We start from the raw sequence: 13,695 nt of genomic DNA, 5'->3' as shown, positions 1-13,695 counted from the left end.
TATGTGCAAATGAGTTAAATTCTTCCATTCAACTTTGGAAGCAACTGATAATATTTCACAGGAGAAAGTAACCAATCCTAAGCTTACAGACATTCATTTTATGCATTTCATATATTCTTCACGTCACAAACACTTTACATGCTCTTTATGTCAGATACACACACAACTAAAATCAGACAATGTCCTGTTCAGTGCTGAACAATTAACATACTGGGTGGCGGCTGTGTCAGAGACCTAGGTTTCAGCCTAACTCACATGACTTAGCACACACTGCTCATGCTTTGTGAGACTCAGTTTCCTCATTCATAAAACGAGCATAGTACTTACATTACAGAGTAGCTGTAAAGATTAAATGATATGTCATAGCTTATAAATATAAGATTATAAGGCATTATTAGCATTATTCATAAAATCGAGCTTGTTGGTAGCTCTCTTAGGAGATAATAGAAAAGATACAGTACCACCATGCTGCACAATCCTAGAAAAGCATCATTTCCATTGTCTTCTATGTAAATGACTGGTAAGATGATACGTCTTATCAGTTCTTGACAATAAACAGCCTCTTAACTGAGTTAGTAGTCCTAGGAATATGCAACTTGTGGAATTAAACACTTGTAAAATCAAAAGCACATCATCTATAATGAGTAATGCTAACGAAAGCATCAACTCTCTTATCTATAAAAGAGGTTTGATTCAATGAGCCTTTCCAACATTAAAAATCTAAGCTAGCGGCTTTAGCAAACTATGGCCCACAGACCAAATCCGGCCTACTACTTATTTTTGCAAATAAAATGTTATTGGAATACAGCCATATCTATTTGTTTATGTCTTGTTGTCAATGGCTGAGTTGAGCCAAAGACCACAAGGCCTGCAAAACTGAAAATACTTATCATCTGGCCCTTTACAGAAAAAGTTTGCCAATTTTTAGTCTAAATATAAAATGAAGCATAATTTACACTCAGAAAAGTGAGTCAAATATATATTTATATATATACATATAGGTTCTTCAGAAAACATAGTCACATCATCATTTTGCATTAAAATATCTACAAGACAAGTACTACATATTACTATGCATAATACTGACTACTGCACCCTGCACATGTGGGTAATTGATAAATGTTACTGATTAAAATAATAAAGAAGAAAAGGGGGTAAAGCAGGAATAACAAGGCAGAGTACTCGTCAAAGCACACCAAGAGGCACGCTGTGGTGGTTTTGATGGCGGAGCTTTTTTATTTCAGTGCTTTGCATGTTTGTTCAAACTGACAGTCACTCGTGACCAGTACAGCAAACCACTCCCTCTTAAAGCAAACGTTTATAACATGGAGAGAACTATAAACATTGTACATTTCTGGACATAATATCTTTTTTGACAACGGCAATAATTATTGGATTTTAGTAACGCCCATTTTTTTACTTCACTTTTTAGACTGCTGGCTAAAGCCTTATATATCCCTTTATAAAACGTCAATGTGAAGAATATGCCCAAAACATCTGCGTATCTGCTTTTGAGATCTAAATTTCAAATAGCTAAGAATCAGCAAATTATGTCCTATTCTGAAAAAAGAATAAGCATTATTGATACAATGGCAAGAAAAGTAAAATCAACAATAATAGCAGAAATCCAACTTGCAAAAAAGAAGACTAAAGGAAAATCTACAAAGGAACTTGAGTTATGAAAGGAACACATTTTCAATTCAACCATGGTTTACTCAGAGGAAATATGATGCCATAACTATGGCATTGGAAGAAAATTATTTCAATTACTGGAGAAAAATACTTACTTGTTTTACATTTTCAGCTAAGAAGACAATATAGACACTACAGAATCCCAGCTGCGTTATCACCAGAAAAAAGTCAACCACACTCCTGAAAAGAGATACCCACAAATAAGTATCAATAAGAGTGGCTGAAATGTCAATACATATTTTCTCTTTCTAACTATTTTAAAACATTTTATAATAGTGTATATTCTTTTTGCTTCCTTAAAATAAGAAACAGACTTAAATTATTTATTTTCTACAAAGATCACACATTTATAATCAGTATGTCACTAGAATTATTACTGAGCAAAAGGATGTTCCATTAAGTTAAAAGGCTAAAATTTTCCTGTTTATTTCTGAAATTCACTAGTTTAAGAGTATCTGCTTATAAAATGATTTCATTAAAAATTTCGTCTTTTAGATTAAGCCCATCTCTCCTACTGCTCAAGATCTCTTTCAGATTAAGCCCATCTCTCCTACTGCTCAAGATCTTTTTCAGATTAACCTAGCATATTTCCCAGCCCTCCCAGTTTCATGTCATTTACAAATATGATGAGCATGCTCTCTACTATCCAAATCATTAATAAGACTACAGAATGGGAAGGGACTGGTGGCTTGGCTATAAATCATACCACTAGAGACTTCTCCAGTAGCTTAGCTCTGTTCTTATTTTTTAATGAAATACTCTAGAAAATTCTAGCTGTATAAAATAGTGTATGGGAGTGGGGAAGGGATATTACCAGTCAAATTAGCATTATTTGGGTATGGCGGTTAATCAAGTTACAAATTTGCCACATGTTATTAATAAACAGCCCATACTTCTCCATTTTGTTCTGGGAACACTGAGTGACTACAATAGGACGCACTTACTAATTCATTATAGTCTCTTGTTTGACCATCAATGTCAAACTGTCGAAAAATCTAGTCTACAAATCTATAGACCCTCCTTCTCCCATTTGAAACTGGAAGGGCCCTTGCCTATCTTCATTCTTGCCATAACCCTACAGTTCTCCATGGTACCCCAGGGATCTCATTTGTAAGTATTCTTGGTACCCTAAAATGAATCTAAGTTTCTTCTCTCTGATGAATTACATTTAATTATTCCTTTAAGATCTCTTCATCCACCTTTGATTTTAGTATCCTGCCAACAACCTTTCCAGCCACTTGTATCTCAAAGCCATTCTTCTTGACAGAAAAAAACAGACAGAGCTGCCTCTAGACTGGGACAGAAGAAGGAAGAAGATAAGGTTCTGGGGGCAAATCCTAGGATATTAGGCCCTGTTTTCTTCCTTTTCCTGCTCAGCAACTCACGGACTCTCAGCAGTTCATAAACAAACCTAACTTCCCGAAAATCCCCAGAAAAGCCCTATTTAACCATAAACTACTCTACTAACACTGTTCTTTTTCTTCTAATTTCCACCACACATATCATTTGTACCATAGTCAGCATTTTGTTGACTGCCTATGGCTATTTTTCTAGTCCTGTATTCATCCGACTTTGATTAGCCATATCTATCAATGATACAGTTACATAAACAATAAGATAATAAAATCAGATGGTGGTAAAATACATAGTTCAGATGTCTTATGAGCATGGAGCTAAACACCACAATTTTATGTGAAATAATGAGATCATAACTTGTTTCTTTTACTTAAAAAATTATTGAATGTGATTATGTCATAGGTTAGCCAGGTGCTTTATAAATATCATTTTATTTAAACTACTATAATAATCCTGTGAAGTATTAAAAACTCATTGGAAAGTGAAAAAACCAAAACAAAATGATAAATAATTTGACCCAGGTGATAAAATTGAAAAATGGTATAGTTGAGATTTGAACCCAAGTTTGTCTAACTCTAAAGATTATGTTTATTCCCTCAACTTTATCATACTTCTATTCATGTATCTTGTCAAATACTTAAAATTAATGTAATTTAGATAACCAGATATTAATAACATAGCAAGTACTTACCGTCCCCATGCTGCTTGCTTCTGAAGACAATTCCAAGGACTTACTTCCATAGCAAAACTCACAGTGTCACTATAACCCAATGTTGACTTTTTAAACCTGTAATTTAATGACATACATGCATACAAAAAGGAAAAATTTTAAGTTGGTCCATAAATCTATCCCTTGAAAAGAACATCAAATAAATAGGAATTAATGAATGCAGGGCTATGAACTGACAGTTTTCGAAATTTCAAGATCCACATACTCCTATAGCACGTCTCATGAAATTTTAAAATTTTAAATTTGTCCTTTTTACCAATATATAAGTTTTTATCTACTATTAAAGTTTATATAATTGTAGAATTCATATAACGTAATACTTGTGCTTCACTGATTTAAACATTTCAATTACCTAAAAACATCAACTACATTGTTCATGTCTAAATTATTCCATTCTTAGAATAGCATTATTTAATATATCTGTATAGGGCTTTATGATATATTCGATACATTTTCACATAAACTATCTTATTTAAGCCTCAAAATAGCCCCATGAGGTAAGTAGTATTTCTCCATGTTCTCTCTCCCACTTTTTTTTTTCAAGTAAACATTGTTATTTAAAGATCATAAAATGACTTGCCCAAAGTTTTAAGAACATTTAACAACAAAAAAAAAGAGTTAAGATTAGAAGATTAGTTTACTAGAAAATGAAATATTTATTTTCAAAAAGTTGATCCATTGTCCGGTAGAATCATTTCATGATACAAAAATAAAGAAAAAAGAATATTACTTTATTGACTACCAACCCGCATATCAGCAAAGAGCATCAAAGGCATTATATCCAAAACTGAATTACTAACAAATTGAAGACCATTACGTTATAACTACACGTAGCACTGCTGCCTCCATTTCCCCCATATATCCTTCTCTATTTTTTTCACTTACACTGAATAAAAGAAACCATTCTGTTTTACTAATAAGGCTATATTTTAAGAGAAATAAGTACATTCTGACCAGATTTCGACCATATGAAACGCTACCTTTTTCCATATTCACTATCTTAGACTTGGCTATATAATAGATTACAGGAAATACAACTGCTGGTTGCAAAGCACAGCAGAAATATAGGACATCTGATGCTTTCAATAAATATATAGCTTTAAAATAAATTAAATAGACTTAACGAATCCACATTTACCTCTGACATAGAAAGTGACTGCAACGTACCAAAATGTGCATACAGTGAACAGAAATAATTCCTATAAACACAAGGCTGATTGGTCCAAGCTGTAGGGGAAAAAATTTTATAAAATTTAAATATTTGAGTTTAACAAAAATTAAGTTGTCTTATAAGCCATGAGACAATGGACACTCACTTGCAGTGAATAAATATTTGTTAGACAAAATGATTAAACAGTCATTTGCATGAGGGAAAAGGAATAAACTTGACACAGAAAGATTTTCAGTAATACTTAAGACAACCACATATAATTCCATCTTATGAACTTGGCTATCCAAATCTATAAATATAGAGTATAGATTAGCAACAAAGTACGATAGAATACAACACCATATTTAACATCAGATGGCAAGTTTAAGACTATCAGTGTTCCACCATTATAACTATTTGCAACTATGAATCATTACCTAAATGACTAAAAAGCACTATATCAATCTGGGATTGTGGGCAATCCACTTCTACAGATTGCTTGTTGAGCACTTACTATGTGTGAGGAACTGTGCCTGGAAAATAATTGTTTGAAAAGGTGGCACATAAAAAATTTCAAGTATTTACTCTAAAATTAAACTGATGCCTGGATTACTGAGACACAGACAAAATATTGTCAAAGTTCATTTTTATAATCAGAAATTTTTAAGTTTCTCCAAATTAGTTTCTCTGCATGGACAAAGTCAAATGCAGAGAAAGGTGATATTAAAACTGTTTTCTAGAAAACTGGTCAGTTAAAAAAAAAGGTTAAGGGCCGGCCTGGTGGTGCAACAGTTAAGTGCGCGCATTCTGCTGCGGCGGCCCAGGGTTCGCAGGTTTGGATCTCGGGCGTGTACCAATGCACCGCTTGTCAAGCCATGCTGTGGTGGCGTCCCATATAAAGTGGAGGAAGATGGGCATGGATGTTAGCCCAGGGACGATCTTCCTCAGCAAAGGGGAGCACTGGCATCAGATGTTAGCTCAGGGCAGATCTTCCTCATCAAAAAAAAAAAAAAAAGGTAAATATAATTTCATTACTTCATAAGTGAATTTTCTCCCCATCAAGATTCTCTGTAATTGCAATAACTGGTTCTAACCATACCTTGAATACGTGTCTTCAAAAGATATTGTTAAGCCTTTTCTTAACTATTATTCTTTAAATCTGAAAAATACATATTTTGTTCTAAATCTAAAAAACTATAAAATTTCACCAATACAAATAACCTTCTCTATAAATATATTTGTTGATATGAGTACATTGCTTAAATCCCTGAAAATCCAAAAGAATAATAAGATTTAACCATACCTGGAAAAACCAAATACTGTTTTAGGATATTATAAGTAATTAAGTAGAAATGAAAATAGTAATTAATTCTTGTTTTTTGTTAGATATTATCATAGTTCACATAACTTTATCAATACAATGGCTAAATGATTATCTAATTGACATCTGACCAGGTTATATTTGACTAGGCCAGGTGTTAACTTGTGGTAATTTCTGCTGTAAATTAAGACTGATAGTTTTCAGTGTATAGGTCTTTCACCTCCTTGGTTAAATTTATTCCTAAACACTTTATTCTTTTTGTTGCGATTACAAATGGGATCATATTCTTAAGAAATTACCAAAAGAAATCGAAGAAGACATAAAGAAACGTAAAGATATTCCATGCTCATGGACTGGAAGAATAAACATAGCCAAAATGTCCATATAACCTAACAGAATCTACAGATTCAGTGCAATCCCAATCAGAATCCCAATGACATTCTTCATGGAAATAGAACAAAGAATCCTAAAATTTATATGGAACAACAAAAGACGCAGAATAGCCAAAGCAATCCTGAAAAAAAAGAACACAGCTGGAGGCATCACAATCCCTGACTTCAAAATATACTACAAAGCTATAGTAATCAAAACAGCATAGTACTGGCACAAAAATGACACACAGATCAATGGAACAGTAGTGAAAGCCCAGGAACAAAACAACTCATCTATGGACAGTTAATATTCAACAAAGGAACCAAGAATATACAATGGAGAAAGAAAGTCTCTTCAATAAATGGTGCTGGGAAAACTGGACAGCCACATGCAAAAGAATGAAACTAGACCATACTCTTATACCATACACAAAAATTAACTCAAAATGGATTAAAGACTTGAATATAAGACTTGAAACCATAAAACTCCTAGAAGAAAATATAGGCAGTACATTCTTTGACATCGGTCTTAGCAGCATCTTTTCGAATTCCATGTCACTCGGGCAAGGGAAACAAAAGAAAAAAACAAACAAATGGGACTACATCAGACTAAAACCTTCTGCACAGCAAAGGAAACCATCAACAAAAGACAACCCACTAACTGGGAGAAAATATTAGCAAATTGTATATCTGACAAGGGGTTAACTTCTAAAATGCATAAAGAACTCATACAACTCAACAACAAAAAGACAAACAACCTGATCAAAAAATCGGCAGAGGATATGAACTGACATTTTTCCAAAGAAATATAAAGATGGCCAACAGGCACATGAAAAGATGTTCAACATCACTAATTATTAGGGAAATGCAAATTAAAACTACAATGAGATATCACCTCACACCCATTGGAATGGCTATAATTAACAAAGCAAGAAATAACAAGTGTTGGAGAGGATGTGGAGAAAAGGGAACCCTCATACACTGCTTGTGGGAACGCAAATTGGTGCAGCCACTATGGAAAACAGCGTGGGGATTTCTCAAAAAATTAAAAATAGAAAAACCATACAATCCAGTTATCCCACTACTGAGTATTTATCTAAAGAACATGAAATCAATAATACAAAGAGATCTATGCACTCCTATGTTCACTGTAGCATTATTCACAATAGCCAAGACATGGAAACAACCGAAGTGCCCATCAACTGATGAATGGATAAAGAAGACATGGTATACATGTATAGTAGAATACTACTCAGCCATAAAAAAGACAAAATCGTCCCCTTCACCACAACATGGATAGACCTTGAGGGTATTATGTTAAGTGAAATAAACTAGACAGAGAGAGACAAACACCATATTTTTCACTCATATGTGAAAGATAAACAAACGCATGGATAAAGAGAACAGATTAGTGGTTACCAGAGGGGAAGGGGGTGGGGGAGGATGGGAGAAAGGGGTAAAGGGGCACATAAGTATGGTGATGGATAAAAACTAGACTATTTGAGGTGAGCACGATGTAGTCAATACAGAAACTGATATATAATAATGTACACCAGAAATCACAATTTTATAAACCAATATGACCTTAATAAAATAAAAAATAAAAATAAATTTAAAAAGACTGATAACTGTACCTTAACTAGAGATTACAAAGATAAGTCTTACCACTATGCCTGCATTTTTTATTGCCAAGGGAAGTCCTAAAAGGCCAGTTCCAATATTTCCTTTAAGAAGATGCATAAGAGTTTGTACAAATCTGAAAAGTAAAAGTTGTAAGACAAACATTTTAGAACAAAGGTATTACTATCACATGATTATGGTTTTAGCATTAGAAGGGAACTGAAAATTAATCTAGGCAAGGAACCAAATAACATTTCATTCAACCAGAAGTTGAATGGGCCAGAAGTCCTATTTGGTTCAAGTCCTATCCTTGCCACTTAAAAGTAAAACATCGAGGGTTATTATGGAGATTAAATGAGATATTTACGTGAAAGTATTTTTGTACATATTAAAGTAATATAGAAAAGGTGACTTTCTCATAAGATTCTTTGCTGCTATGATATTTACAACAATGGTGAAGAATGTATATGGCTAGGCTATGTAAGACAGAGCAATTTATTGACACTGTCTATGTAATCATGATACTAAAGATATTTGATCTATAATTATAAACCTTACAGGAAGTTAATTAAAAGAAAAAACATACACGTTTTAAAACTACATGTATCATCAGGTAAGATAAATACTAATTAACTTTTAGAGATCATGAACTCCCTAAAGGATTGCACCTAAGAAAAGTTACCAAGAGACACCTGAAGGAAGTCTCTCAACCAAGAAAAAATAAATTAAACTAGGAAGAATAGCACAAATTTTAAACATATGAAACAAAAATGCTTGCTTAAAAACGTTTTTTAGTTTACACTATTCTTTTAATCAATTAAAATGTTACCTTGCTTAATCATTAAATTACTATTAGAATAAGAACTTACTCAAATCATTAACGATGACAAAAAAACAAAAAAGGTTTAAAAAGGGTTCCACTGCTTTTCTACCACCATGACTTGTTTCATACCATTCACTCCACATAAAGAAGTGTTTACTACCTCACACTGTCTAACTCCTAACCATTTCAGAAGCCTCTTCTTGTAAAATTTCTGTTCCTCTCAATCAGATCTCTCTTCTTTCAAGATCCATAGCATCTGATATGTATCATCACTGTAGTAACCCCTATACGCTGCTCTGTAATTTAGATATATTTCTTCTTTCCTAAATAGACTATAAACACCTTGGGGTGGGGACTACATCTTATTCATCTTCTTGTCTTCTGTAGTATCTAGTAAAGTGCCTTGCCTACAGAAGACAATTACAAAATACGTACTGAATGAAAAGAAAAGGAGTCATATAAACCGTAACACTTACGAAATACCCTCTTGATCGTCAAGCTGGTAATGCTTTTGAACAGGCAGGAGCTCTTGCTCATGTTCTTCATCTGATGTCCCATCAAAATTCTGCTCATTTATTAAGGGCCTCATTACATCCATATCTTTAAAAAGAAAAATAAAGTGTCATTGTTTCACTATCATTTAAAAAATTGGGTTAAAGCTGGTATAAATGAATTTTTTAAAAGTAGGACATACCACGTGTACTCACCTTTACTATTTTCACCCTAAGCTAATACATATTAATACCCTGAATTTTATTATATTTAAAAAGAAACAACTAGGGGCCAGCTTGGTGGCGTAGTGGTTAAGTTCACGCACTCCACTTCAGCAGCCCAGGGTTCACAGGTTTGGATTCCGGGCGCAGACCTACAGACCGCTCATCAAGCCATCCTGTGGATGTGTCCCACAGAAAAAAAATAGAGGAAAGATTGGCACAAATGTTAGCTCAGTGGCAATCTTCCTCAAACAGATAGAGGGAGATTGGCAACAGATGTTAGCTCAGGGCCAGTCTTACATACCAAAAAAAGAAAGAAACAACTAGACTTACTTGCTGGATATTTTGTTTGGTCTAAGCAGTGCAAAGTGAAAGCATAAGTGTTCAATGCAAAATTTTTCTGCTTTGTCTACATGAGGCTTATAGTAAATGATCACAGAATTATGGGAGAAAAAATGTGAAGAAATAATCGAATGTTCATCTCATGTTAGCTCAAATCATACAGCACACATAAATAGCAATCATATTTTTAAATACTTTATGAAAATTATAAAGCGATGCCAATTTTACAATTTTAGCATCAAAATTTGCTCTTATATCTGACAATTTCTGGCATGATTTTGCTCCTTTCAGGGAAAAAGACAACACTAGACATCACTGTCTGTCTTGTTCTAGCAAAATTCACTTAACTCAAATTTATTAGATGACTGACAAGCATCAGTAAGGGCTGAAGTACAAGATATTTTAAAGAAATGAAAGTTTGTTCCATTCAAATACATAAAACAAACCTACGTAACAGGGAACTAGAGTAACCTAAATGCTTTAGTTGGGAATGACTAACTGACATGTAACTTTTAAAAATTTTTTATTTTGGAATAATTTCAAACTTACATTAAATTTGCAAGAATAGTACCAAAAAAACTCTTATGTTATCCTTTACAGAATCACCAATTTTTAACACTTGGCCACGTTTGCTTTTTCTCTCTCAAATGTGTATCACTTTTTATGAACTATATGAGAGTAGGTTACGTATATCATGCCACTTTTCCTTACCATTAGCACGTATTCCCTAAGAACAAGAATATTTTCTTGAATATTCACATTACAGTTATCAAATTCAGGTAGTTTAATATCGATACAACACTTTTATTTAACCTACATTCCATATTCCAACTTCATCAACTGTACCAATAAAGTTCTCTTAGCAACTTTTTTTCAGTGCAGGATCAGGTATTGCCTTTACTTGAGTTATTCTGCTGGTTACCTTTGCCATTATATCTTTTATGATGCCCTTAATCCCCTTTTTTTCTTAATCTTTTACTATCTTGTTTATTAGTTTTCAATGGTATCCTCTGAATTCCACTGATTACCTATACAACAATTAATGGTCTTATTCTACTTTTGCCTTTCTCTCTCTTATTCTCTCATTTTTTAGTAGTATTCTTTCTACTTTGGCAATATTTATGATGCTTTATATACTGTTATTCCAATCATATCCCCACCCATGTCTTAGACTTATATCTCTAATCAATATATTAAATGCTTGACATCAGTCCTCTGCCAAAGTTTCCTCAATCATCCCTTGACTGGAGGTTCACTCTGTTGTAGAAGGTACATTAGAATGACCTGTAGGGCTTGCTGAAACACAAATTGATGTACTTTACCCCAATGCTTTTGATTCAGCAGGTCTGGGACGGGCCTGAGAATATGCATTTTTAACAAGTTCCCAGGTGATTCTGATGTTGCTGATCTGGGGACCACACTTTGAGAACCACTGCTCTAGCAGAATCCTCAGGAAGGGCTCATGGGCACAGTATTCCCTGAGTTTTTGCATGTTTTAAACTGTTTTTCTATAGCCTTGATATGAAGGACAGCTAGATATAACATCCTTGGCTCACACTTTCTGTGCTTGCGTTTCTTGAAAATGCTGCTCCATAATCGCCTGGCTTTGTATGCTACTCTTGAGAAGTCTGATGCCAGACTAATTTTCTCAGCCATTATGTAATCTATTCTTTTTGCTTGAGGTCCTGAGGACTTTTTCTTTGTCTTTAAAGTCTAATGCTTTTACTGTGATATGTCTTGGCGTTGAGCATTCTGAGTCAATTTTCCCAGGGACACGGCTGATATGTGGATTTAGGTTTTCTCTTATTCTGAAAAATTTTCTTGGATTATAGCTTTAAATATTTTAGTTCAAATATTTTGTTTTTCTTCTTTAGAGACCCCAATTACACGTCGGATCTTCCTTGACTGTATCCCATTTCAACCACTTTCTCTTTGACCCTATTGATGTCCTTCTTTACCTCATTTAAATTCTTCTTTGAAATTCAATGAGTCCATTAAATTGTCATTTCAATATATTCTCCCTTGGACATCTTGTAATTTATTCTTTATGATTTTCCCTATTGCTAGGCATTTCATGGACAGGGATCCTAGTTTGAGAGTATTCCCTTCTGTCAACATAGTGAAGTTTGGTTTATTTTGATGATGTGAGTCATTAGGGGTGATAGGGAGAAACTGGCTCGTCTTCTGGTTCTCTTTCATTTCTGCATGATCTTCAATTTTCCCCACTACTTCCTTCTTCCTCTTCACTCCCAGGTATCTGATGGGAATTTCCACTGCTCTTTTTATCTCCTCCTCCTCTAGAAGTAATGTTTTGCCAAGGTTGCCCCCTCTATTCCCGCTGATGTTCAAATTCTTTTCCTGTACTCAGTGCTGTGAATCACCAACTCCCAGACCGGACCTCTGTTTAGACTTTTAACATTTTAGTTTATAATTTCTCTTTGTGAGGGAGATTTTCACTGTGCTTCTTCCAAGCTTCCTGCTCCCCTCTCTTCTGTTCAAAAGAGATTCTAAGACCCCTCTCTCACTCTCTATGTTGTTTACTTTTCTATTTATAGATAATTTGAAGTTTGTGGTATTCTTGGTCTCCTAGTAATGCTAAAAGAATAATTTCACGAATAGGTTCAGTTGTGCTCCTTGTTGAATTAACAGGTTTTGGGGGAGAATATATGGAGAGATTAGGATTTAGGCAGCCATCATTATGCCAGAAAGCCAGTCCTGGTGGTCTAGTGGTTAAGATTCAGCACTCTCACCACCACGGCCTGGGTTCGTTTCTCAGTCAGGGAACCACACCACCCATCTGTCGGTTGTCATACTGTGGCAGCTGCATGTTGCTGGGATGCTGAAAGCTATGCCACCGGTATTTCAAATACCAGCAGAGTCGCCCATGGCGGATAGGTTTTAGCAGAGCTTCCAGACTAAGACAAACTAGGAAGAAGGATTTGGCCTTCCACTTCTGAAAGACTGGCTATGAAAACCCTATGAATAGCAGTGGAGCATTGTCTGATACAGCGCTGGAAGGTGAGACGATGGTGCAAAAAGATCAGATAGGGTTGCACTCTGCTGCATACAGCGTCCCTAGGAGTTGGATTCAAATTTCGGCACTAACAACAACATTATCCCAGTGCTAACTGGAACTCAGCACAACAGTTTTTCATAAGTTATGCTTTAAGGTATTGGAAGATGCTTTAGCTTTGTCATATATTTTTTGTAATATATTTTGAAATCAGGAATTGTGATCAGCTTTGTTCTTCTTTTTCAAGATTGTCTTGGCTACCTGGAGTCTTTTAAAACTAAAACAGTATGATATTGGCATAAAGACAGACATGTAAACCAATGGAACAGAATAGAGAGCCCAGAAATAAATCTATGCATATATGGTCAACAGATTTTCGACAAGGGTGCCAAGAACACACAATGGGGAAAAGACAGTCTCTTCAACAAACGGTGCTGGTAACTGGATAGCTACATGCAAAAGAATGAAACTGAATCCTTATCTTATACTATACACAAAAAATCAACTCAAAATGGATTAAACACTTAAATGTAAAATCGAAACTTGTAAAACTCCTACAAGAAA

The 13,695-nt window shown here is 34.5% G+C and overlaps 1 protein-coding gene across 3 annotated transcripts in view; it reads right to left on the bottom strand.

Moving 5' to 3' along the window:
- The window catches only part of SLC36A4 (solute carrier family 36 member 4), a 55,624-nt gene that overhangs the window by 28,668 nt on the left and 13,261 nt on the right, over positions 1-13,695 (bottom strand). For all 3 annotated transcript variants that reach the window (XM_058545416.1, XM_058545414.1, XM_058545417.1), the window contains exons 2-6: positions 9,540-9,663; positions 8,286-8,376; positions 4,917-5,005; positions 3,740-3,835; positions 1,788-1,872 (exon numbers count right to left, since the gene is read on the bottom strand). In XM_058545416.1, coding sequence (XP_058401399.1) covers positions 1,788-1,872; positions 3,740-3,835; positions 4,917-5,005; positions 8,286-8,376; positions 9,540-9,663 — 485 coding nt within the window. The remainder of the gene's footprint in view (positions 1-1,787; positions 1,873-3,739; positions 3,836-4,916; positions 5,006-8,285; positions 8,377-9,539; positions 9,664-13,695) is intronic.

This window comes from Diceros bicornis, chromosome 7 (assembly GCF_020826845.1).
Source record: "Diceros bicornis minor isolate mBicDic1 chromosome 7, mDicBic1.mat.cur, whole genome shotgun sequence".
Lineage (NCBI taxonomy): Eukaryota > Metazoa > Chordata > Mammalia > Perissodactyla > Rhinocerotidae > Diceros > Diceros bicornis.
This window is presented reverse-complemented; position numbering and strand designations above follow the sequence as displayed.